This window comes from Parus major, chromosome 12, assembly GCF_001522545.3.
Source record: "Parus major isolate Abel chromosome 12, Parus_major1.1, whole genome shotgun sequence".
In the NCBI taxonomy this organism is placed as follows: Eukaryota; Metazoa; Chordata; class Aves; order Passeriformes; family Paridae; genus Parus; species Parus major.
In genome coordinates, this window is record NC_031781.1 from 11,224,670 (window position 1) to 11,250,996 (window position 26,327).

A 26,327-nucleotide genomic window follows, 5' to 3' on the forward strand; every position below is an offset into this window, starting at 1 on the left:
GCCCTCAGTAAAAAAGGTTAGAGGTGTTAAAACTGAATTCACTGCTGAGGAATTTGGGTAGAAGGGGGATAGTGGGAAGTGTTAAATGTGCTAATGTTATTTGTACCCATTTTTTTGGTACTGATTTCCCTGTTCTTTTCACTCCTCCAAAAAGGACACCCTGTATGCCTACCCCTGTGGTTCTGACCACACTCCCAGCCCTATGGCCAGCCGGGTGCCCTTGGAAGCAGCCCCGCTCCTGGAGAAAACTGAGGCCCGTCTGACAGCTGTGGCAGTGAATGTGGAAGATGGCCACACCATTGCTTTTCTGGGAGACAGCAGAGGAAGGCTGCACAAGGTATGATCTGTATGCAGCAAAAGGGATAAAACTAACCAGGGATGCTCAAGTATAAGGGGAAAAAGGCAGTTTTTCTCTTTCTGGGGAAGTTGGGTTCCTACTGGGATCGTTGTTATCGGAAGATCTCTGCTCACCCTCTACTGCCTGTGGAAAATGTGAATGCCCCTGACGTGGTCACATTGCCTTTGGTTACATGTGCACTGAGCCAGCAGCAGGGCTGGTGCATCCTTTGTGGTTTGCACAGGTATTTCTGGGCATGTGCTTCATGTGGCTGGAGTCACTGAACAGATGTTCTGGTGGGAGGTTAAAATCCTTGCACACAGCAGTGCTTCCAGCTTGTTCCTGTTGTAGAACGGGTGCCCCCAGCTCCTGGGGTGGTGCTTTGCCTGCTCACAGCTGCGACTCTCTTGCAGGTGTATTTGGGAGCCCAGGGAGAGGCACACACCTACGCTTCAGTATCTATCCAGGTGAACAGCATGGTGAGTGGAGACCTGCTGTTTGACCAGTTGCAGGAGCACCTCTTTGTCATGACCCAGTCAATGGTAAGAGCAATACAATCCCTTCCACAGAGGAGTTGAAAGCACTAGATGTCCAGATAAACTGCCAACAGGAGCGGGGGAGGCAGGGAAACTACCTGGCTAAGCCTGTGCTGGGCAGCAACTGCCTGCCAGTCTTCTTACAGGAATGGGGACTGACCTTCCCCAAAAGCTGGAGGAAGCATGGAGAAAGCCTTGTTACCCTAATCCATTGTGTGTGCATTTTCTGAAGTCCGTCAGGCTGTATCAGCAGTGATGGAGGAATGTGAACTGCAGGCTGTAAAAAGCTGCTCTGGTGGCATGAATACAAAGGACCACCAATTCCTGGGTTCTGCTGTGTTGAGCAGGAGCTATTTGGACAACAGTTTGTATCTCCACTTGAGCAGAAGAAAGCCTCCGGGTTCACATGTGAACCATCTTGGTTTTGCAGGAGATTAAAAAGAGAAAAGAGAGATTTTATGTAATTAAAGTGTAGCACTTCTGGATTTAACCAGTTAAAAGATCAAGCTGTTCTTCTGTAATGTACAAAAAGCAGTAATGTGTGGGAAATGTCTTCAGATAGCAGAGATGTTCTCTGATCAGGGATACAAGTCTTGCAGATGAAATCAAGTTGTGGAAGGACCCATGTGAGGCATCTTTCTCTTTACCCCTGCTTTCTGTAATTCTTTATGTGCCTAGAGGCGGTTGGAGGAGAAGAGGCATTGCAGTGTCTCAGGCTATTGGGATATTGGTGTCTGCTGAGTAGGAAATCCAGCTCTGGAAACTTTATTTGAGAGGATTTATATCACCACTTGTATCAGCTCCTTGAGCTGGAAAGAAAAGGATCCTCCTGCCAAAGGAAAAGCAGTCCTTGAGTTACTCTGAAGGAAAGAACAAACAAAAAATGAGAGCCACTGCTTCCCTTCACTCCCCCAATGTACTTTGAGATCCTTGTAAAATTTGTAACACTTCAAAGAAGGAGTTGAGATCTGTGAGAGGAAGAAGATTAGGGAAATCTGAAATATATCCTTAACAGTAATTGTTCTGCCAATTAAAAGATGCAAATTATATCATGTACTTAGCAAAAGTAATAGGTCTGGGATTAGAAGTTGGTATTTTAGAGTAACTGACAGTAGTAGCTGAAGTGTAGTAGTGGATTAAAGAGGGCAAGATGCTGAAATCAGCAAGGATGGTAAGTTAAAGCAGAATTTTGCAATTAAAATTTACCCCAAGATGGCAGAAAGTTTTTGTTCCGCATTGATCAAAGCTTCAGTGTCTACTTTCAGTCAAAATGATAGCACTGCCAGGTAGAGCTGGGCAAAAGTGCAGATGGATTCAGAGGCCTTACCTGTAGCTACTGTCTCCAGCTTCAGTCACCTGCATGTCAGAAGAGATGATCTCACATGCAGAGTCCAGAAAAGAAAAAGAATGGATGATATTCAATCAGTTATTCTGTAATTCACTTTGTTAAAATGCAGTGTTATGGCTAAATAAAATTTCCTCCTTGCAAAATGTCTTGCAGAATAACCGATGAATAGCAATACAGTTTGCTTTTCTCAGTGCCTCTCTACAGCCTGATGTTACAATGTCCCTCACCAATATGTGAAATGGCCATTCAGATGGGCTCTGGAACTTGTTCCTTTTTTCTTTGTCTTTATGGGAGGATAAATTGAGGATCAAGAAGTTGTTGATGAGCCTGCAGATGATGGGGCTTGCTAGTTAGGCATAAGAAGCCAATGACCTGAGAGCTGTGTTGTGTATACTGTGTTTTCCACATTTCATTTCTTTCTCTGACAGGTGGTAAAGGTTCCCATAATGGAATGTTCTCTGTACTTGGACTGTGAGTCCTGTCTGGCACTGAAAGATCCCTACTGTGGCTGGTGTGTCCTTCAGGGAAGGTAAGATAGATCCCTGTTCACCTGTAAGGCTTTTGGAGGGAGAGTGCTTAGGGATTGCCTCTGCTTACTCTCTTCCTTATATCTGTGTCTGGATTTAGTTTATTTTTAGTTCCTTTATGGTATATTTGCTCTAACTTATCATTCCTCCTCCTGCTTTCCTAAGACACTGCCAGCAGCAATAGCAGTTGCACAGAGGGGCATCTTTCTATTGCTTTTTGGGTCTTCGGCACCACTCACGATTCTTCTGTTCATTCGATTTCAGCCTGTTTTAGTCTGACTTCAGCTCAAACTATCACATTGCAAGTTTAGAGAAACTATCTTGTCTCTTCTTCTGGTGTCTTATTTAGCCCTCTTTCACTTCTTGCTCCCCTACTGACATTGATTAATGAGACATGGTTTATTCCAGTGTCTGTGTCTGCCTGCTGACTCTGCTTCCCTGTAGAAAGTCACAGGAACTTATTCACAACCCCTGAAACCCAAGAAGTGCCTACCCGTCTATAATTTCTCAACAGTTCATCCTATTATTAAAGGTGGTGGGAGGCTGGGACTTCAGTGGTTTGTCTAGCAGCTTCCCCAAGACTCTAGCAAGGCTTGAGACAGCCAATGTCTGCTTGGAAGCCAAACACAAACTGCTGCTCAGGTCTTTCACAGGGCTTCTTGCTGTTTCCCTGCAGGTGCAGCCGTCGCTCCGAGTGCTTTCGGTCCAGGTTGAGTGAGCAGTGGCTCTGGAGCTTTAACTCGACACAGAAGTGTCTGTCTGTCCAGTCGCTAACTCCAGCCAATATCAGCAGAGAGGAAAAGAGAAATGTGAGTGCTGCTGATCTTCTGATGATGCTCAAGCTTATAGAAAGTCCTGTGCAAACTGAGGACTCACAAGTCTTTCTGTTGCTTTCACTGGGGTGCTGAAACACTGAACCTTGAGGCACATTGTCTGCCTCACATGAGGGACTTATCTCCTGGTACAGCCAAGCTATTAATTCAATTGTTCAGCTGTTTCTTTGTTTTCCCTAAAACTAAATGTCCTTGCCTGCTAAGAGTTACTGGGTATTCTGGAGTATGTATCCTGCTTGGATGGGGATCCTCCTTGTTTTAGTATCTATAAGGTGCCTGTGGCTGTACTTTCAGTGTTTCTGTCACTTGCTGTCAGGAAGGCCTGAAAAGAGTGGCCCAAAATTACAGCTCCTGTCATGTGATAGCTGGCAGAAAAGCTAAGAAGGTGCTGGAGTGATTTGAAGTCTGTCATTGTGGCAAGAACCTGTCTTTTGCTAGAGACTTGAGCAATGGGGGAAGTTGTCAGTTGCTGGAGGGATGCCAAGTTCAGTTTGGGAATGGCAAGAGATGATGAATGGAACAGTCAGTCCTAGGAGACATTATGGGAAAATGAGTGTTTTTGTAGATAACTACTTTATGGGATTCTTCCTTTGAAAAAACAGAACCAAAAAATCTTATTAAGTGAAGACAAATTATTTAGTGGATATTATTCAACTAACAGATATTCTTGGCCATCTCGGACTTACCCTCTCTGCACGAGGAGGAATTTTACTCATGTTATTTTGAAGATTACGAAAGCCCAGCAGTTCTGACAGAGTCAGGAATCATGTGTCCTTCTCCAGATCCCAGCCAAGCACCAGCTTTGCCAACAGGAACAGGTTAGTGAAATGCTTCAAATGGAGCATGATAGCTCTGATAACATTGTTGGGAGAAAGTATGTTGTAGGTCATCGTATTGCCAGGATTAAGAGCCATGAATGTATGCAGACTGTCAGCAGGTGTTCATTTCATTCCTCATAGTATCTGTTTGCCTTCTACTTGTGTCACACACATCCTGTGCTATTTTGGGCTGTTGCCAAATTCCAATGCCAAAATCTGATGGTTGGAAAGGAGATCCTGTTTGAAGGGTTGTATGCAAATCTGAATGTGATCTGAAATGCAGTCTAGAGAGGTGGCTGGTTTGGCAGCTTTTTCATAAATCTGGAGACAAAACTCTCATAAATTTAGCTTTATTATTAAAACCAAACAAAATGCAACCTTCTCAAAATCCATGTAGTGGGAGATGGACGTACATGTAAGGAAAGGCAAGAAGAGACCCAAGGTCCTTAAAGATAGAAATAAATCTGCAATGCAGCATATCCTCAGAAAATACAGTCAGCCTGTGAACACCAGCTGGCTGAGTATTGCTGATTGGCCACTCTGAAAAACCTGTAAAGTTCTCAATTTGTTTTCTTTGCATTGGACTTTACTCAGCCTGTCAGTGTGAACTCTGATGAGCTGATCTCTTCAAAGAGCTTGTTCCTCTGAAGTAAAAGGCAGATGTCCATTGGGACCCATTCCACACCATTCACCTAAATGGCTGAACAAATTTTTCTGTGCAAGTAATGCAGCTAATAGGTATGGAGCAATCTCCATGGATATAGCATAACACCAGAACTCAGCTAACACACTCATTCAATCTCAAACTCCTTCATTTTCAATATTATTTGCAGTATTTTAACATCTGGCTTTCACACTGCTGTAGTCTGGCACAAATCCACCAGGTCTTCATTCAGGGTGGTCAGGCAAAGAGGGAAGAGGGCTTCAGCATTGCCACTGCAAGCAGAGGGGACAGGATTTGCTTCTCTATTTAGTTGTATGGGCCTGAATTTAAGCACAGTTGTGAAAAATCATGTAGATAAAGCCACAGTCTAGTTCTCATTATTCCAGGCTTCAGATATTCTTATCAACTCCTTTGTAAGTCAGTCTTGCTTTTATTCCAAGATGCCTTACCTACAGTACTTTCATATTGTGTCTGAGACTTACCAAGAGGTTCCTGTAGCATAAACTTGCTCGTGGATGGTTTCTGTCTGTTTTATCTATTTGTGTTGTCCTTTTGCTTCCATAGTGCTTCTCCCACTCAATGAACTATGGCCATGTGTTCTTAGCACAGATTTTTGCTGTTTAACTGTGACAGCTGCTTCTTCATGTTCTCTTGTTCCTCAGACTTCCTATCTCCTTCACTGTACTGTTATTCCTTCTCTGTGTGGCTTCTGTACTCTGCTGAGTGTGGCTTCAAGATTAATTTGGAGCTGGTAACCAGATTCATACATTGTTTTCTAAATGAGATCTCATTAGGGCCTCAGCTACCAATGCTTTCCTATTCCTACTTATAATACTTTCCCCAGTTCACTAAAATATTTGCCATTTTCCAGCTTTATTTTAAAGGTTGCATACCAGCTCATCCATCATGTGTAGCTGTTGAGCTCCAAGTTAGTAGCACAAACTCTTGCTCTCAATCTGCAAGTGCTCGACCTCATCTTCTGTATGTCAAACAGCATTTATTGGCAGTCATGGGAAATAATGGCCTTTCTGGAGGAAAGAATATTTATAAATATGGTGTCATAACCCTGAAATCCTGGGAGGTGTTAGCCCTTCCACCACTGCCAAATGCAATCACCTCTGTGACAGTGATAGGAGTTGCCAGTATTGCAGTGACTCGAGCCTCCAGCTGCATAGGATATACCCTTATTTTCTGCACATCCTAGGTTTCAAAACACCCCTCATCATTGTTTTATTAGCTTTCTCCTTCCCTTCATCCTATCAGGAACCCAGCTTAGACCTGACTGGTTCTTCACATGTTGATTTTTTTGTTCTGACTAGAGATTGCTTGCAAGAGGAGCTCTGAAATCTCGTTCTGAGAGGAGCAGTGCACAGGGTTCTGGTTACTTACTTTTGTTGCAAACTGCCTTAGAGAAACAGCTCCTGGGGTTGAGCAGAGAATGCAGTATGTTGCCATTATTTGGAGAACTAATAACCAGCTCTAAGGTTGGAGACGTTTGTCTGGGACAAGATTAATTAGCTGATTTAGAACTGTCATATGCAAAATATCTCCTTCCAATTGATGCTATCAGCTGCAGTAAGTTTTGACCATCTCTGCAGCTATTTGGTCTACAGAAAACAGTGTCAGTCTCTTCCCACAGAAAGCAGGCTATCCTGAGGCTTGCAAATGATGTGAGACTTGGATTTTGAAGAAGATAAGCCTTCTGTCATTTCAAGTGAGATTACAAATCTTAGAAACCTCTTCCCTGACTCGCTTCTTAGTCTGGTCATAGAACAAAGCTCTCAAGGTGAAGGCAGCCTGTGAAGGGCACATCAATTCTAAGGGTTTCATTTTCCTTTGGATGACAAAAGAAGACAATCAACTTTGAGCCTCAATGTTACTTCTTCCTGTAATACTGAGATGGCAGTGGAATTACAGAGATAAAGATGGACAGATCTTCAGACTAGGCTTCTTTCCCATGGGTTGGCAAGAGCTGTCACAAAACACTCCTGATGAACTTGTCCAACCTGTTTTTAGTGTCCATAGGATAATCCAGTGATTGAGGGGCTAAAAGCATGGAAGGGAATCTGTCTCAGTGTTTGACAGTGTCTATCCTAAAGCACGCCGTGTCTCCTAACAGTATGGCAAACTTGTAGCTCCATTTCTAAGAAATTTTTATTTTCATTTTCAGATCATGTCACCATAAAGCTTGTAGTGCGTTTCCATGACATCTTCATTGCTTCTGTGGACTTCTCTTTCTATGACTGTGCTGCAGTGGCCCTGCTGTGGAAATCGGCACCGTGAGCACCTGCTTTTTCTCTTCAGTAGTTTTAGGGAGGGTGGCTGTTCCTTTCTGGTTTGTCCTGTCTTAGCAGCTGCTTTTCTGTTGTTCTTTCAGGTGCCAGAAGTGTGTGAGCAGTCTCTGGGGATGTAACTGGTGCATCCAGCAGCACCTCTGCACCCACAAAGCAACCTGTGAGGAAGGAACCATTATCTACAATGAAAGGGTGCGTCTCCTGCTCAGTCCTAGTCCTGTGTGCTCTCACAGCCTCAGTGAGTCAGATCTCTTCTCAGGTAAAATAGCAGCTGTCAGTCTCATGAAGCAAGGAAATGAGCTGTTGGAGCAAAGAGGAGCTCCCCTTGGAGTGACACAAGACTCTGCATCCCCGATACCACAGGTTTCTGGGGAAGTGCCATCAGATGAAGCAGGTCACCCTTGTCCTGGGACTATGCAGCCAGTGTTGTCAAAGTGGAAGGACAAGAGCAAGCTGGCAGGGAGGCTGCAACTGGGAGGTGGAACAGGTGCCCAGTTTGTGGCTGCCACAGGTGGCCTTGCACTTTTGTGGAGGATGAGGACTAGCAGACTTCTCTCTGAGAGGAGGCCAGTGCAGGCATCTGTGGGAAGAGGGAGTGTTGCTGGATCTTCACTGTGAACATTCCCCCACCCTATTGCAAAAGATGTAGCTCTTGTTAAAATCCAGAGGGTGAAGCAGCCTCTTGTCTGTGGGAAGTCATGAGGAATGTTTTTCTGCTTGGGTTTTATTCTGTTTCATTTCTTTCCCTCTTCTCATCCCACCGTGTTGTTTCTTTCTAGGCCCAGATCCCAACCTCGAGTGTGTATCCCTCTTCAGCTGCTCCCCTCACCAAGTCCTCTACCACAGCCCCCACCATGGCCACAAAACCTGTCACCACCCCTGTGCATGTGGGCCCGAGCACTGTGCCCCACACGGAGCCCATCCACGTCACGCCCTCGGCAGCCTCGGATGTGACGACGGAGCCCGCGCGCACCCCCAGCTACACCTCCCTGAGCCTCTCCTCCGCAGCCGCCTCTCTCCAGGCTGCCACGGAATCCCCGCTGCCACCGCCAGCAGACAAACCTGCTGTCACTGTGCCAGAGACAACTTCTCCTGCTGCATCTGTCCTCTCCAGCCCATCTAAAAATATGGATCACGTAGCCTTGCCCACTGAAGGGCCAGCCACAGCCCAGGAGGCCTGGCACACAGACCCACCCACCACCCTCGCGGGTAGCCCTCTGCACACCTCTGCAGTGGCAGCTGTAACACCTTCCCCTCATGTCACCAGTTTCAAGTGGCCTCCAAGTCCTTTACCTACCACAGAGGCACTGACACCTGCCATCTCATCTCCCCAGACCCCCAGCCAGGTGCCAGGGAGCCCTGTTGTCTCTGACGATGCTCCTGGATTGGCAGGAACTGAGCTCTCTGTTTCAGAGCTCCCAACATCAGCTCCCCCGCAGTGGCTGCTGGAGGAGGGCACAGAGCTCCAGGACACAGAGGACTGGATGGATTTGCTGCAGGCTGAGAATGACACATCTCTTTTCTCTGCTTCTACTCTTCTGTCGGGTGATGGCGATTCTTCAGAGAGGGATGTCCCTGACTTTCCCAGGATCCTTCACCCTGACCTCGATTATCAGTATGATGCCCCTGAGTTTTGGGAGGAGGTAAGTTACTGGCCTTTTGTAACTCATAGTCTAAGGCCTTAACTCTTTGAAGTTTTCTTAACAGATTGCCAGTCTAGTATTTCAGCACACAGGAGGTGTTATGTCCTGTGGTTTTTTTTCAGAGTGAAGAGCCTAGCTGGGGTCCAAATGCATGTCCCTGTGTGCAGGGAATCCAGGGATCTTCGCTGTTTCCAGTCAATGTGGCAAGGAAGATAACCCTGCTGGGAAAGAACTTCCACCTCTATCAGGTAGTCAGCTCAATGCCATCACCATCAATAAATTGCATTAATGCAGGGCACTGTTTGGACACCCTGGCCACTGGACTGCTAAAAATATAAAATTCAGGCGTGACTCTGCCTAGACTTCTCCTAGAGCAATAACCTATTTCTGTGCATAAGGAATTCCACAGCTGGAGGTATTGGTGTGTAGGTCACCCAGAGAATGGGAGAGTACAGGTGTACACCAACCTGCTGCAGATGATCTGCATGTATTTGGATTAAATTGCACCTGTGCTGCACTGCAGATGGTAGTTCTTGGAATAACTTTCTGCTGAATCCATCCTGTTTGTTTGTGTCTCCACAAGCTAAAGACAAGTCCTCTGTTCCCTTTCCTTTCTGGCATGCTGTGGTGGTTTTAGTTCGAAACTGGGCAGAAACACTATTTAAATGTAGTGGTTTTGGTTCGCCAATTTGAGTTTCTCAGCCAACACACCAATTAATGTAGTGGATGTAATTTTGGCTAAATGCTCATGCATCTGCTAGAAATTATTTATTCATTTTCTGCTGTGAGATATGTACCAGGAGGAGGAGGGAAAAATAGGCTCAGAACTTTAAAGAGTATAAATAAAAATTTATTAACAGAATTAAAAGAGAAATTATAAGAAAAAAATAATAATAAACCTTCAGAACACTTCTCTTCCCCCTCCACACCCTCTTTTCTTTCCCACTGACAGTGTAAAGAGACAAAACCTGTGACTTTCAGTCAGTTTACTACTCTGAAAGAATCTTTCTTCAGTTTACTTAGGGAGGGAGAGGAGTCTCTCTTGCCGTGCCACAGAGACTTCTCTACAAGGAATCAGTTCTCTGCACAGTGACACACACACTCCCTTCTGGGTGTTTCGTGTTGGTTTGCCTTTCATACATGGAGGCAGTCACAGCATAGAGAGCCTTTGAATATAGCACAGAGTTGGCATAACAAGAGGAATGACAGGAGCATGTTGTTGGCTTGGTGGCTGGGGAAAGGTGCTGAGCTGGAGAGGCAGGAGGACACCTGTGCAGCCTGAAGCTCTGTGTCACTGAGAAGTGGTGCCATGTGTCTCCTCCTGCAGGACCAGCAGTGGGACTATGAGTGTGTTTTGAATTTGGAGGGGAGGACAGTGGTGATGGAAGCTTATGTGGAAGGAGAAGAAACAAACAAGTCCCTCTGTTATATCACTTGCCAGATGAACCAGGTGAGTGCTGGGATTACTGTGCCATTTCAGAGTTCACACGGCTGCTGGTTTTGCTCACCAAATGAGTAGGATGGAAGGCAAGCTCTGGAGAAAAGAGCATATTTTGCATAAGTATTTGTAGAATATTTAGTACTCTGGGGCCCTGAGCTGTGATGCTGCTATCTGCCTGTACTGGTACCTTCAACCTCAGGAAGACTGTGCAGTCTGAGCCACGTGACCTGTTGCTGCACTGGTTGTAGCAGGGGATGGTGCTGTTTCTGAGCTGGCCAGCACGGTGCCACTCCTGCTTTAGCTTGAGGCACTGTTGTTTGTCATTATCAGCATCATGACTCCTGTCAAACCTCCATGATTGTTCTTTTGTGAGAAGAAAAATGCTGCTAGTACTGTTTTTGTCCTTGGTGATAGAAGCAAGCCTGTGAATTTAAAATTATCAGGGAAAATTAAAACAGACACGTACACTTCTGGATGCTGTGTGAATTTTACTTAAGGCAAGATTTGCAAGCAGAGATGTTATTTTTAGTTCACAAACTCATATAGTTAAGGGAGAAGAACAGCACAGGCTCTTGTGCACATGAGCCCTGCAAACCAATTGTGATCCTACACTGTCAGCTGTACTGAAATTACATAAATGCCAGCTTGAGCAGCTTTCTGAGCAGGTGGCTTGTAGATAGGAATTGGCCACTTAGGAATGCAGTTAGGAATTTAGATAAGTATTGTTGTGAGCACAGACCTGGTTTTCAGTGTTCATCTTAGTGAACCAAAACTTCCTGCTCTTTCTAGAACAGAATTGTGATGGTGAACCAGTGAGGAGAAGCCTGCGCTGCCACTGCCCCAACTAACACTGCCTTGTCTGTGTGCATGGAAGCTCCATGTAGGCTCTATGTGCTGTGCACTATTCAGTATGGATGCTGGTGCTTCTTACCTATTCAGCTGGTTTGTTTTTGCCTCTCTTAAGTCCTCTTGATGATCTTTGTCTTTGCAGTACAGTTACACAGCACCTCAACTCGAATTCAATGCTGTGGTGTTTGTACAGAGGCGACGACACCTTCGAGTGGACAGTGCTGCAGATCTCCATGGTAGGAGTGCAATGCCTTCCCAGTAAAAACACGGCAGATGAGGTGGAAGGGAATTGAGAAATCCTCAAGTGAGGTTTTTTTGTACCTGTAGTAGTCCTATCTCAAGAAAACTAAGGAAAACATAGCTTCACTTTTGTCGTTTGTCACGGGGGCAGGAGGAGTGGTGTCTGTAAAAGACACCAGCTTGCTGGGTTATGTTGTGCCCTGTGGGGATGTTTGCAGATACCTCTGAATTTTTCTCCTTTGCAGTGACTTTTTACAACTGCTCTGTGGGACACACTGATTGTAGCCGCTGCCAAACAGCTGACTCAAAGTACAACTGTGTGTGGTGTGGAGGTGATAACCCCAGCTGTATCTTCAGGGGCTCTTGCAAAGAAGAAATTGAAGACCTGTGTCCAGCACCTCTCATTCACTCTGTGAGTAATTTGCTCACTGGTGTACTGAACACAGGGCAAGGAGGGCACTGTTCTGCAGTGGAAATCAAAGGGATGTGAACTCTAGAGTGCAAACAGTGCAGCTCATTAATTTATTGACCTTCTGAAGAGGAGGTTCAACTGGGGTCTGTCAGTGTTGTGAGGATTCTAGACTGTTGCTGGGCTTTCAATTTGCTGGTAGAGGACAGTGGGGAATGCTTCGTTTGTATCTCAGCTGAAACTGGCACACCAGAATCATCCAAGAGCTGGGAAATGGTCCACAGGATGGATCCTCCAACTGTCCTGAGCCAGACCCTGAGACAGGTTGGCCCAACTAAGCCCTGGGGTAAAGGAGGGTAAAACCTAATGAGAAGAGCACAGCAACGGTGGGAAAGGCATGGAAGGTTACTGGAATTAATAATTTTTGTCTGTTTATTTTAAATGTTTCTTGCTAACTGCCACATGACAAGTGTCTGTAGCCATGTGTCCCTTTTGCTGTCAGCTTGTCCTCCCTTCAGTGGCACACAACATCCATGTGCTGCATCTTGTCTTAGTTTACCTTGGATGCTGCTCAGGGACAGAGCTTTGACATTTGTGCAGCATGCAATTCATTGTCGTCCTGATGCTGAGGGGGGAATGGTGCTTGCTGCTTCAATACTAGTAACATGTATTGGCCTGTGCATTCCCACTCTTCAGCAGAAGTGCCCTGTGCAGTGGTCAGCATGTTGATGGGAAGGCAAAGCAGAGCAGTATTTGCCTTCTAAGTGGATTATCGCCTCTGGGTGGGGACTGCTGGCATCAGCGAGGTACGGAAAAGAAGGCTCCAACTGTGGTGTTCTTTATGGCCTTTCTTCTGATGAGGCTGCCACCTGGGACTAGTCCAAGCCAGTAAAAGGAGTCAACAGCAGTGGCCAGAGAAGGCAGAGTTTGCTCCAGGGCAGCTGAAGGGCCCTGTGCTGTAGATCAGTCACCAGACTGTGGAGGTCTGAGATACTGTGACATTGACACATGCGTGGATGTCTTTGCAGGTGTACCCCCTGTCTGGACCAGTGGAAGGTGGCACTAGAATCACCATCACTGGCTCAAACCTCGGGCAGAAACATCAAGACATTGCAGAAACTGTCACTGTTGCAGGAATTCCCTGTGCCGTAGATGCTCAAGAGTATGAGATCTCTAGCAGGTAGAGTATCTGTGAAACCTCCTCCCGGAGGCAGGCGTTGGCTTTTCCCTTGGCTGCTGACCCAGCCCGAGATGTCTTTGCCTTTGCTGTAGTAGGTATTGAGCCTTGCCCATTCCCAGGGAGTGCCCTGAGTAAGGTCACTGTGAGAGTAGTTGCTCAGGCAGTGACCCTAGAAGAGATAAGGTTGTGTACAAGGAGACAGCCAAACAGTGATGCCATATTCCAGCCACGCTGCCCAGACAGAGCCCACAATCAGGTCAGGGAGTTGTGGGCTCAGAACCCTGCAGTTTCATGGGTATCTCACTCAGCCACAGGAGATTTCAATAAAATAAAGGACATGGCTTGTGCAAGTGTCACTGATATGGAAATAGCCTGACCGTGTTAACACAGGGTGAAGATGGGAACACGTGGTTGAAGGCACACCCCTAGACTTCAGTTTTCACTTGCTAGTGAGACTTCCCCCCAGGAACAAACTCAAAGAAAAGATCCCCTCTTCCTGGGACAGATGAGGAAGTCCTGGTGGCCCCAGGGCCACTCTTCTGGTGGTGAGGAATGCCTGACAGGTCACACAGTGCTTGTAAAAAGTAGTGGCAAGGAGAATGATGAGAAGTAGAAAGACATATCCTTCTGAATTTGGCTTATGTCAGTGACAGAGAATTGTGCAGCTGGTGTGTCTGGCCAGGGCAGAACAAAATAATAAAGCAGTAGTTAGGTGATAAGAGGTATGAATGGATGATAACTATGAAGCAAGGAGAAAGGGATATTTGTGTAGTTGGCCTGTGGCAGGGCAGATAGGTGGGAGCTTTGGATAAGGGAGGGACAGGAGCCAAACAACCAGCAGGAGAAGAGGAGAGCAATTGTGAGTAACCTCTTATCAGAGTTATCACAAACATGTTTTTCCATTCCATGGTAGTAGTAGTTGTAGCACCCTTCCCTCTAGGAGTCAGGTAAGATCCTGCTGGGAATGGCCTGCTGTGATGAGCAGTGTTGTCCTGTCTGTGCAATTTGTTTGTCTGTATCCATCTGCTTTCTGTTTTCATCCTAGAATTAGAGCATAATCTTTCTGGGGTTAGCACCGTCTGTGTTCTGTATCTATAAATCACCTGGCATCACAGGGTCTTGGCTTGGACTGCACTGCCTAAGTTCAAATTCCTCAGCCTCTTTGGTTGAGTGGATATAGCTGTGAACCTGGAACCTGCTCCTGAGCAAGGCCCCGACAAATTTAATCTCCTGCTATGCAGGAGGGCCGGGAAGTCTCCTGCAGATTAGCTTTTCTGTTAGCAAATCAATGCTGTAACATGGGACTCCTTGCTGCTCTGTTCTAAGTAGTTTGACTTTTCATCTTGTCAGCATCTCCCATGGCAAATTATGTCTGGAAAAAGGGCTGGGAGGAATGGCTGGTGCAGATCAGGGGATCTGGCTGGTTGCAGAAGCCACTGGCTAAAGACCAGTGACAACTAAACCCAGACCTTGAGTCTTCTCCTGCATCAGACACAGCACTAATATGTGGATGACCACTGCTGGCCTGAGATCCCTCCAGATGCAGCTGATTTTTGATCAGCTTTGGAAAATAGAAGAGTTCTTGGACTCTTTGTGCATCTGTGACACAGTGGGATTCATCCTGTCTGTCCCAGAAATATTAATCTTAGGATGGGCCTGTTTGGAACTGCTCCCTGCTTTTTTCTGCTGCACCTAACCCAGCTTTTGTAGAGGTGTTTCTCAATGTTTGGTTGCATATTCTGAGCATCAGATAGGGCTGGAAGAAGTGGTTGCTAGATGTTTTTATGACATGCTGCAACGGGTGCAGCTCCCCTGCTCTTCCCTGGTGTGACTTTGTTCTTGGATTGTCCTGCAGCATCGTGTGTGTCACTGGTGGGAGCTGGACTGAGAGGTTTGGCCATATAGTGGTGGAAGTGCCTGGAGGAGGCCGTGGAGTTTCTGGTCATGTTTTCACCTATCAGGTAATAAAACTATAATATTCCCCCTGTTTTCCCAGTGTCTCTGCTAAATGACTGTTTATTGTATGAACTACAGGACTCTACCAGGCACTTGCTGCTGGTATTTTTATCTGATTTTTCTGCTGCTTGTGTTGTGTGGTGTACTGGGATTTTTTTGTTTGGTTTGTTCCTTCCTCACTCCTTTTTAGATTATAAACACAGCTGTACTGGGTAATACTGAAGATCCTGTTGTCTAGTGATTTTATTAATTTTTTGACAATGGTAACTGTTAAATACTTAAAGATACTCTGTATTTTTCCTCTATGTTTCCAGTTTGAAGATTTTTTTTTTTGTTGATGGTTTAACATCTTACTAAGACTTCTGACTTTTCTTTTTTTAATACACAAATTGGTATTTGAACATGCTTTTATCTTCTTCAGCAGCTGGTGGCAGTAAGTCCAAAATTCCTGTGCGTTGTGTGGAGAAATGTTTCCTATAATTTTTAAATAGTTTCTGATAGCTTTTTGATAACTTAAACCCAGAAGCTATGAAATAATACTTAAGTAACTTTTAAAAACAACTGCTTATTTTTTTCCTTTCTGTGCAATACACAAGCTATGTATCTAGTTGCATGTCCCCCTCTCCCATGGGAAGGGGGAAGAGATTCTGTCAAGTCTTAAGCTCTTCTATTTTTGGCTTGATAGAACCATTTTATGTACTAGATTATGTTTGTTGCTCTTCTCTTGGTTATCATCAGGATGCTATTTAGAGACTAGCAATGGTGTACATGTTTGTTTTTTATCCTGTAGTCTCCCTCCTCCTTCTTACTTCACAGATCTTGATTTTTGTTTGTCAGCAGTGACTTACTTGTGTCACTCTGCCTGGTTTCTCTAAATTTTGCTGCAGCTCCTCAGTGGTACTGAGGGTTTTTTTGTTACAGCACAGGTCTCAACAATAAGTCTTAGGGCTCCCTGCTGTTAATCTCCTCATCTGCTCGGCAAACAGGCAATTTATTTGCTACCTTGTTTTCCCTAACCTGAGTTATTAATCCAATTACTAATCTGAACAATCCCTTTGGACTGTTAATCTTCAGGTTTGTGTGAGAGGCTCACAGTTCTGCTGTTTGCAGCATCCATATATGCTTTTGGCAGTCTGTAGAAAGGTTCTTGATTGGTGGTTCTTGCTGGTGTGATTGATCCCTCCTCTGCCCAGTAAAGTAGCTGCTGGAGTATAGCTGAGGCCTGCCTGTGGTTTGGATCTGTAGCTTCTATATACAGAGCACTGGAGGACACTGAACACATTCTGCTGTTTTCTTTCCTTGTCTTGTCTTTTGAAGTCCTTGTTACTCACTTCCTTTTTTTTTTTTTCCCTCTTTTTTTGTCTCCCTCTTCTAGAATCCAGAGCTGAAATCCATTGTTCCAACTCAGGGTCCCAAAGCAGGAGGCACCTGCCTTACCCTTCTAGGTTCGAAGCTGCTGACTGGGCATCCTAATGAGATCAGTGTCCTGCTTGGAGACCTCCCTTGTCAAATGTAAGATCAGAACTTGCCAGTGTGCTAGCTGTGCACTGCCCTGAGTCTTTCTCAGAGCCTCCCAGGGTGTGATGCTGCCTGGAGCTGCTGGAGCTCTGCTTTCCTCTGTGTTCCAGGAGATCTTCCCCGTGAGGGTCATGGCAGCAACCTCAACTATCTTAGATTCTGGCCCACCTTCCCTGGATGTGAGCAGGGCTGCACACCTCTGTTCTGCTTGTCCCTTGACAGAACTGTAACCCATCCTGACAGTCTGCTTGTGCTGGTGGGGAGCTGCAGTTGGTTCCTGCAGCCTGATCCCAAGAGCTGCTTGTTCTCTTGCGCCCTGGGACACATACACCTGCCTCACCCCACTGCTAGTGAGAAGGTGCACATGCCTTGGTAGCATGGGTCCAGTCCCTTCAGTCTGGACAGTGAGTGTGCCTGCTTTTTGTCCATGTGCTGCTCCTGACAGCTGCCCAGCAATTATTACTTGCACAGATAAGGCACAACTGCTTTCATCATGAGATTTAGGAAAATAGCATAAGAGGTTTGCAGACTTTCTGCAAAGAGAAAGGCACAGTACTATAAAATCTGTCTCTGCAGGAGCTGTGTTAATCCCTTGTTCTTGTTGTCTCTTCAAGCCTCTCTGAGATGACAGAGGATCAACTGGCGTGCCAGACAAGTCCCAGCAATGTGTCCACAGAACTCCCAGTAACCATCAAATACGGGGAGCAAGAGAGGCGATTAGAAGGATCTCTCTTTAGATACACTCTGGATCCCAACATCACTTTTGCAGAACCACCTAAGAGCTTCCTCAGGTAGAAAGAATGAGTGTCCCTTCCCCTGGGCAATGTGCTGGGGCTGCAGCACCAATGGCATCTCTCTGAGTGGCACTTTGGTGTAAAGCCAGGCTTGTAAGAATGAGCGTAAACAGAAGGATGGGAGCATGGACAAAATTGAGCTAATGAATAGCAGGTGAGTCAGATCAGCTACTTTTGTCTTGCAGTGGAGGGAGAGTGCTCAGAGTTCATGGATACAACTTGGATGTTGTACAGAAACCAAAAATCCGAGTTACAGTTTCTCCATCTGAACGCCGGCGCCGAGGAGTGGGGCGATGGCGAAGGATCATCCCAGACTCTGAGTGTCCTGAGGGTTCTCTGTGCAGCATCCAGCAGGTAGCACAGCACTCAGTGGGGGATGTGGGTGTGCAAGTGTTCCCTGCCAGACTAAGAGGTTAAGCACTTTCACAAACATTTCCATGGGCTGGGTCTGCCTCTGCCTAGACCTGTGCAGGATTGTGATGTGGGACAGAAATAGCAAGGCAGCAGTGTGGAGATAAAGAAATCTACATCTCAGCCAGAGAGCTTGTGTGGCTCAGGGTGTCTGTGGTTCAGATTCTTCCTTTTGTATATTTCAGTCTGTCCCTGTAGTTCCTGGGATCTATTTCACTCTGAGATACAAAAACGGACAGTAAAATTACCAGCACCACAATAATTTCCTGCTCTTCTGCTGCCAGTCTGCTGAGATGGGTCATTACAGAGGTATTGATGTGGCTCCAAGGTCACAGAGCATGCAGCAGAGTTTACAGAGGTAGAAGGTGGTTTGGCAGCCTAAGTACAAGAAATATTTGCATTATTAGTGCAAATGATGAGGAGCTTCCTGTACATAAGTGTGTTCCTGATGTACATGCATCAATAACAGCTGGTTTTATCAATGTTCTTAGGAAAGATTTATGGCTGTAGGGCAGAAAAGAAAAATACTCTAATACTTTCATCAAATATATAAAACATATCCAACCATGGGAACACTTTCACAGAAGCATTCAGACTGGGAAAACAGCCTTGCATTGAAGGTGTTTGGTCCTATTCTCTCAGAGCAGGGAAATCTAAAGCTGGTCTCTGTCCAGAATTTGTTGCCAGGGGAATGTCAGAGCTGATTCCCACTGCTGAGACCTTCCAGCAAAACCAGTGCTATGAAAGCTTTCCTTTATAGGAACATGGGGAATTCCTCAGATCTTGGATTTTTCCCCTTTACAGTTAAGCAGGGTTCTTCTGGCATTTCTCAGATTGTTTGGGGTGGAAAGTATTGCCAAGCTGCAGGAGAAGCATTGGTGTTCCATTACTGACACTTGTTTTTTTGCCTTTTCTACTTAGTTTGAAGAACCATGTCTTGTTAACTCTTCCTACCTGATCCTGTGCAAAACTCCAGCCATTAACCTGCTGTTGAGGAGTGTCCGTATCAAACTGGAATTTATTCTGGATAATCTGAGCTTTGATTTCAACTCACTGCATCCCATGCCTTTCTCTTATGAAGTCAACCCCATCCTAAAACCATTGAATGCTGAGGACCCTGCCAAACCTTATTGTCACAAGCCAGGAAGTGTCATCTCTGTGGAGGTAAGACAAAAAACAGCTGGAATTAATGTTCTTTGTATGAAGTTTTAAGTTGGTGTCATGCTGCATCCAAAGTTTTTAAAGGATTTGACAGGTAACCACCTGTCACAGCACATCTGCTTTGGCCAGTGAGAAACAGTACATAAAAAGAGGGAAAAGAGTGTATCAAAAAAGCATCTTGAGTCCATAAATCATTGTTAGGGGCTTCACAGGACTTATGGAAACTTCTGTGATTTGTTTTTGGTTTTGTTTTTTTTTTTAAATCCTAATTAACTATTTGTATATGAGATATTAGTATTACATTATCCCTACATCCTGTTCTCAGCTGCTGACTCTCTCAAACTTCAGTTTCTTCTAGAAGTAACTTAGGAGTAAAAGAATCCTGCCAGTAACAGGGGAAGACCTGGTACTTAGTGAAGGATGTAAGAAAATCACTCATTAAAGATAACACAGAACAGCACAGTGACTATTTTTACTGTACCTGCAAGAAAATAATTTCTGAGGTATTTCTTTTGTATGGAAAGGTACTTTTCAGCCCAGTACTCTCAAAGAAAGTAATGGCTGCTGCTGTAGGTGTAAATTCTCCACATGCTCTTTTTTTGCATATGGGTGAAAACTGTGAGGATGTAAGAGCCCAGAAATGTCTAGACCACTGGAGTTGAATGCATCTTGGAGATGTAGGGCAGTTTTAGAACACTGGAAGAGAACTTTAAAAGACAAGGAGGTTGATCTGTCAGCCCGTCGGGTTACCCTGACAGAGCTCCGGGTTTAGAAAGCATTAAAGCATAAAAATGTAATTAACGTCAGTCAGCATGGTTTTATTAAAAAAAAGAAAAAGTCTTAATCCCCCAAAATTAAAGCAAATAAGAGAAATAGCAGATATGTTACACATTTGAAAGGCATTGATTGACTCCCCATAGTGTGTCGGTTAACTGACATGAGACTACCTTTTTAAATATACAGAGTGAAGAGCTGAACTTAGCTGTGTTTTGGCTGAAGAGCCTTAAGAGGACAGGCTATTTATAACTGTACTTATGCAGCATGCTACAGGTCCTAAAGCTAAATCTAAATCATATACAAGTGAATTTTTCAGCTTACAAAGTTAACTCCTGCAGCCTATTTACATGTGAGCCTAAACAAAGAAAAAAGGCTACTTTCATCTCATGGCAGTGGTCTCCTCCAGCTTCTCTGAAGCCATGGCAATATGTGGTTGTTTTTTCCCTGATCTCATGTGCTGTCCAAATCTATTTCAGGGGGAAAATCTAGATCTGGCTATTTCCAAGGATGAAGTTATGGCTATGATAGGGGAAGGAATCTGTGTGGTGAAGACACTAACGAGGAATCACCTCTACTGCGAGCCCCCCTCGGAGCAGCCAGCTCCACGGCACCGCACCAAGCGGGAGGGCACGGACCTGCTCCCAGAGTTCACGGTAGGGAATCGGCAGCCCTGACAGAAATTCTGTCATTTCTTGAAGCATGTGCAAGAAGTGGGAGTGGGATGTGAAGTTAGGAAAGGTAGATGCCCTGCTGAGGGATGGGGGAGGTAGCAGGAGGGGCAGGGAACTGGTTTTGTTCTCAAATTCTGTTCTTAAGGGCTAAAGTTGCCTGAAAGTAAACAGTATGGTTGGGTTCAATGTGCTGTGGGACAGTTCTTCGGGGCAGCTCTGTGCCCCCTGTGCTCATTCTGGAGAAGCCCTGTGGCTTTGTCTTTCATTCCTGCACAGAGGAATGGAATCATCATGGTAAATGCTTTCTTCTTGCAGGTTCAGATGGGAAACCTGAACTTCCTCCTGGGCCGGGTGCAGTATGACACAGAAAGCCAGCTCACCTTCCCACTGGAGGCACAGATTGGTTTGGGTGTTGGTGCATCCTTTGTGGCACTGATTGTTCTGGTCATCGTCTTCATATACAGGTAAGAAGTTCTGGCATGGATGAGGCCTTTAGTTCCTCACATTGTTTTTCAGTGGGTGTGACCAAGCGTGTACATCTTGGGCCTAAACAAGGTTACAGTTTATTTTGTGCCAAATTCTGAGCCCCTGGTGGTGTTGGATGTGGGAAGCATGTTGCACTGCTAGCCACAGTCTGCAGTGTGGTTTGTTCATTCATTTGCTTCTTACTGCAGGAGGAAGAGCAAACAGGCTCTGAGGGATTACAAGAAAGTTCAAATTCAGCTGGAAAATCTGGAAACAAGTGTTCGGGACAGATGCAAAAAGGAATTCACAGGTCAGTCACTGAGCTCCTGGGTTCTTGCAACTTCAGGGAAACTTGAAGAACCACCCTCAGCCCTACCTCTCTTCCCATTCCTGTGTACTTGTCTGCATAGCTCAGAGCAGGCAATAATTTATCCTATGCCAGTGCACAGAAATACAGAGCCAAATTCTTCCTTTTTTAATTCTTTAATTCAGAGCACAGTGATCTATAAAGACCTCTCTCCTCCACTTCATCCTCCAGACTCAGATGAAGAACTAAAGTCAAGACAGCACATTTGGAGGGATCTTAAGGACAACTACTAGCCCAGTCTTTGTGTAGGGCGAGTTGAATTGCAGTCCATGTTCTGAGCTTACAAACCTTGTACTTCAGCTCTTTACAACTGTAGGAGACCTGGGTCTCCGAAAATCTACAGGTGACTGAGACTGTAGTCCCTAATTAATATGTGAAGGAGTAAGGAGCAGGTCTCTAATACTCAATCTTTGCTGTAAGTAATTCCTGTAACCACAGATGTGTGCTGAATAGTGACTTTCTCTTTATAAAATTGGAAGCCAGCTCCTGATGGGAACTTTCCTCATGTTATTTCTCCTGCTGCCTAGTCTAGTTTTAAATGTTCTAGCAATGAGACCCCAATATGCCTTTTCCTGAGAGGAAACATCCTTCCTCTTTCTCAGTCCCATGCTGCTGGCCCTGGTTCCTCCACTTACCTCATGCTCTGCACCATCAGTTGAGATCATGTCAGTTGTGTCATCCTGATGGGCATTTTCCTTTCCCTCAGACCTTATGACTGAGATGATGGACCTCACAAGTGATCTTGTGGGCACAGGGATCCCCTTCCTAGACTACAAGTCCTATGCAGAACGCATTTTCTTTCCGGGCCACCGTGAGTCGCCACTGCAAAGGGACCTTGACATCCCCGAGTGCCGACGGCAGACAGTGGAGCAGGGCTTGGTTCAGCTCTCCAACCTCCTCAACAGCAAGCTATTCCTCACCAAGGTAATGTCCCTCTCTCTGCTGGCAGCCTGCTGCAGGGCCAAAGCTGTGGCACTGGCAGCAGGAGGTGGGCAGTGTCTGTTAAGGTTCATTCCTTAATAGTTCCCTGCACCACTTCTTTCAAGAGCCAGCAGCTGTGACTGCTTTGTTTTCAGCAGATTCACACACAGGATTATCTCTCTCCCTACCAGTTCATCCACACCCTGGAGATCCAGCGCACTTTCTCTCCGAGAGACCGGGCCTATGTAGCGTCACTGCTCACGGTGTCACTGCATGGGAAGCTGGAATACTTCACTGACATCCTCAAAACACTCCTGAACGACCTTGTGGAGCAGTATGTGGCCAAGAACCCCAAGCTGATGCTGCGGAGGTGAGTGAGCCAGCCATGGTCCCACAGGCAGCTCTGAGGGACAGAGCCTTGCTGGCTGACTGGCAAGCTCTGAAAGGCTCTGCCAAGTCTTCTAATCCCACTTTGCTGTTTAGAGGTCCCTGGGTTTACAGTCATGCCATGTTTGGAAGCTAAACTGAGGTATCTGTCATGTTTAGATCCCCAATAGCCTCCTATCTGGTCCATCCTTCTGGTCTGAACACATTTCCCTTGTTTGAGACCTACCAGAGGCTTTCCACTGTTCCCTGCTTCTTGTCTCTCCAATTCTGTAATTTGGTGCCTCCTTCAGGCTGACAAGTGCTTCCAATAAGTAGTGTCAAAGTCATTAATCGTGCTGATCTCAAAAGGCTTTTTTTCCTCTCCATTCTGTATCATGACTTAGTGTGCTCTTCTTTCAAAGGGAGTGATCTTTACCTCCAAATCTCTTTGTTTTGTGCCACATTCCTGTGACCAACCTGATGCTCTCTTTTAGGACAGAAACAGTGGTAGAGAAGCTGTTAACCAACTGGATGTCCATCTGCCTGTACGCGTTTGTGAGGGTGAGCTCTTTGTCCCATTGTGATATAGAGAGGCCAAGAGGGGAGACAGGCACAGCTTTGCTTTGTACCTCACTTGTAGCTGAAATAGTGCCAGGGTCATACCCTGATATTTCAGGGTGAGGAATAAGAGCTGGGCTGCTCACTGGGAGCAGGGATTCTTAAATCAGTATCAATACCTCTTGTTTCCAGGATGTGTCACCAGGTCATGGAGGCCTCAGTGTAGCTCCTTTATCTTGAAATACACAGACCACAGGCTGGTCTGTGCATGGGAGGACAGATGCTGGTCTAATTCCTTTGCTGGAGGGCTGGGGGAGGCAGCAAGGATTCTGTCAGATTAGTGACACAGAGGTAGAGCAATGCCTTGGTCACATGCATCTCTCTGGTATCTGGACAGTGGACTTTTCCTGTGCATGGAGCAGAGCTGTTGGCACAGGCTCTGTCTTTGCCTACTGTGGCTCAGCTGCTGTATCCTCAGTCCTGCTTGGTATCTATGTTTCCAGGCCTGGGGCTGTGCTGGGAGGAGTAAGCTGAAGTTCTCTCCTTCCTTTCCATGCCAGGATTCTGTCGGGGAGCCCCTTTACATGCTGTTTCGAGGGATCAAACACCAGGTGGACAAAGGGCCAGTTGACTGGGTGACAGGGAAAGCCAAATATACCCTGAATGACAACCGCCTTCTGAGAGAAGACCTGGAGTACCGCACTCTGGTAAGCACCAAATCCTCTGTCCTCATTGGTATGACAGGGCTGAGTACCTCTGTTCCCATAACCAAGGCACAAGTGCAGCATCCTGCCACTGTCTCCTGGGAGCCAGGTTTGTTCCAGCAGCACAAGTTCATACATGATGAAGAGCTCTACTAAATCAGGTGCTTTTGCCCCAGGCTGATAGGAGCCTTCACCACAGTCATCTGGTTTATGTGCTTGCTGTGTCTAGAAATAAGGGCATGACGTTGTTGATGGCACATCAAAGCTCCTCCGAGGTGCTCTTGAACTGGCTTCCAGCTCTTGACACAAGGCTAAGAACACAAGATTGAGGTGTTTAACACCTGTGATGTTTTCTTTTCTGAATCTTCCAGTGAAAGGACTAGCTGTTAACTTGCCTGAATGCCAACAATCAAAGGTGCAAATGTGTCAGATGTAATCTTTTCAGCTGAGTAGCTGTGACCTTTTCTTCCTCAGACCTTAAATGCTTTGACACAAGCAGGAGTTGGTGCAGGAGGAGCAGAAGACTCCCAAGGGATTTCTGCAAAAGTTCTGGATTGTGACACCATAACACAGGTGAAGGAGAAGATCCTAGATCAGATCTATAAAGGGACGCCATACTGTCACCGGCCAGACCCAGACACTCTGGACCTCGGTAAGCAGAGCTCTGTGGTGACAAAACTCAGTGAGGGAGTGAAGGAATGTGTCTGTGCACAGCCCTGTGGCATGTGTGACATTTGTCATTCTCTGCTGAGAATGACAGAATCACCACTCTGGCTTGGACACAACAGGGAAGGGGCTGTAAAAGAAAGAGACAGGGATTGGAAGGAAGCATTTGGGTTCAGCCACTTTCACTTCATGGTCATCTTTGCCAGACTTAGACCAGAGCAATGGCTTGGGCAAGGGGATATGGAAAAAAAAATATGGAAAACATGTAGGAGGGAAGGAGGATTTGAGTGCAGTGCAAAGCTGCTGTGGGCATAGACTGGCACTTCCTGGCAGTGAAGTCAATGGCAGCCTCTTAATAATACATACCACGGAGGATTTTGCCCATGGTAGTTAATGAATGGTAGAGCTTACATTGGGAGAGAAAACACTGTTTTCCATCTTCTTAATTCTGTTGATGAATAATGGTGACATTTAGGGATGAGAAGGTACTGAGGAGATAGTAGCTGGTAAGAACTGTGGGTGCGTATTTTTGGTTTGATGCACCTGCTTGAAGAGTCACAATCTGACAGAATTTGTAGGAACATGACAGGTGGAACCTAGGAAGCCACGAGGCCAGCTGTCCCTGTGCTCAGAAGGGTCTGTGACTGCAGGACTCAGCATCATTACAGGCACTTGCTCAGGTTATGTTGTCTGTGAAATAGGACAGGTAAAAATGGATGAGGACCAGAGGATGTTTGACGGGGTCAGCCAGGTTGACGTAGATGATGCCTCAAATTAGCAGTTAATCCTTTCATTTTCTGTGTTTCAATGGCTGTAGAGTGGAGATCAGGGCTGGCAGGTCATCTGATACTGTCCGATGAGGATGTGACATCTGTTGTTCAAGGAACTTGGAAACGTCTGAACACTCTTCAGCATTACAAGGTCAGAGCTCAGTCTGCCATTGTCTTTTCTCTCCTCTTATCCTTCTGCATGCTGTCATGCTCTGTTTGTGGCTCTGGCTCCTGGTGGACCACTGTCAAAAGGTTGGACCTTTCTTGCAGAGTATATTCAAACTAAGTCAGTGCTGTGGCTGCAGCCTGACTTCAGCAAACACAACCCTGAATTTATCCCATACCTGAGATGTGGACATGTGTAGGACTTGGAAGGATAGACACAAATTCATACTGCAGTGAAGGTGTACTGGATCTGTTCCTGTTCCAGGCCAGATCACTTAGGAGGTGATGACGCACTGAGCTGCCAAGTACCTTCTAACAATGGAAAGAGGGATTTTTTTTAAAATTACCTTGCACCAGTGTGTTGTATCTTGCACCAGTATGTTAGTACCTTGCTGCAACATGTTCTAGATATGAATGACCTCAGTCCTTGAGTATTATCTTTGTTGTACTTTGAACATTTATTTTTTAATTGGTACAGACAAGATTTTCTCACCCTCAGGAAAGACAGTGATGGTTCCTCAAAATCCCTGTTTCTGTCCCTATATCTAATGATAGTACAGCCTGTTTTGCTCTACGAGCACTTGCTGTTGTGCTGATGAGAAACATGCTTTGAATGTTGTTGTTTTGCTTGTATGCAGGTGCCTGATGGAGCAACAGTAGCACTCGTACCACGTCTGACCAAGCACATCCATAGGGAAAATCAGGATTACATCCCAGGAGAAAGTGAGTTTGGTGTCCTGTTCTCATAAAATTACTTTAGAGCATTTGCCAGTTAGTGGGACGAGTCTCTTGCTGTAGCCCCAGCTTTATGCTGATGTAGAAGGCTGACACATGCCTTGGACCTTCATAGGATTGTCAGGAAATGTGAAAGCGTGGTCAGGTGAGGTCAGAGAAAAGCAGAAGTGTGAGAGCAGAGGAAGGCTGGGCTGGATGTGAAA

At 45.7% G+C, this 26,327-nt stretch overlaps 1 protein-coding gene across 2 annotated transcripts in view; it reads left to right on the top strand.

Moving 5' to 3' along the window:
• PLXNB1 (plexin B1) overlaps nucleotides 1-26,327 on the top strand; it is a 77,221-nt gene that overhangs the window by 43,462 nt on the left and 7,432 nt on the right. For both annotated transcript variants that reach the window (XM_015641253.2, XM_015641255.3), the window contains exons 4-31: nucleotides 155-337; nucleotides 751-879; nucleotides 2,650-2,750; nucleotides 3,425-3,557; nucleotides 4,243-4,399; nucleotides 7,234-7,342; nucleotides 7,441-7,549; nucleotides 8,137-9,000; nucleotides 9,123-9,248; nucleotides 10,328-10,450; nucleotides 11,433-11,526; nucleotides 11,776-11,942; nucleotides 12,968-13,119; nucleotides 14,975-15,080; nucleotides 16,451-16,587; nucleotides 17,208-17,384; nucleotides 17,573-17,741; nucleotides 18,720-18,962; nucleotides 20,213-20,389; nucleotides 20,723-20,871; nucleotides 21,082-21,182; nucleotides 21,946-22,163; nucleotides 22,352-22,530; nucleotides 23,021-23,087; nucleotides 23,645-23,791; nucleotides 24,263-24,440; nucleotides 25,272-25,375; nucleotides 26,028-26,112. In XM_015641253.2, the coding sequence (XP_015496739.1) occupies nucleotides 155-337; nucleotides 751-879; nucleotides 2,650-2,750; nucleotides 3,425-3,557; nucleotides 4,243-4,399; nucleotides 7,234-7,342; nucleotides 7,441-7,549; nucleotides 8,137-9,000; nucleotides 9,123-9,248; nucleotides 10,328-10,450; nucleotides 11,433-11,526; nucleotides 11,776-11,942; nucleotides 12,968-13,119; nucleotides 14,975-15,080; nucleotides 16,451-16,587; nucleotides 17,208-17,384; nucleotides 17,573-17,741; nucleotides 18,720-18,962; nucleotides 20,213-20,389; nucleotides 20,723-20,871; nucleotides 21,082-21,182; nucleotides 21,946-22,163; nucleotides 22,352-22,530; nucleotides 23,021-23,087; nucleotides 23,645-23,791; nucleotides 24,263-24,440; nucleotides 25,272-25,375; nucleotides 26,028-26,112 (4,684 nt within the window). The remainder of the gene's footprint in view (nucleotides 1-154; nucleotides 338-750; nucleotides 880-2,649; nucleotides 2,751-3,424; nucleotides 3,558-4,242; nucleotides 4,400-7,233; nucleotides 7,343-7,440; nucleotides 7,550-8,136; nucleotides 9,001-9,122; nucleotides 9,249-10,327; nucleotides 10,451-11,432; nucleotides 11,527-11,775; nucleotides 11,943-12,967; nucleotides 13,120-14,974; nucleotides 15,081-16,450; nucleotides 16,588-17,207; nucleotides 17,385-17,572; nucleotides 17,742-18,719; nucleotides 18,963-20,212; nucleotides 20,390-20,722; nucleotides 20,872-21,081; nucleotides 21,183-21,945; nucleotides 22,164-22,351; nucleotides 22,531-23,020; nucleotides 23,088-23,644; nucleotides 23,792-24,262; nucleotides 24,441-25,271; nucleotides 25,376-26,027; nucleotides 26,113-26,327) is intronic.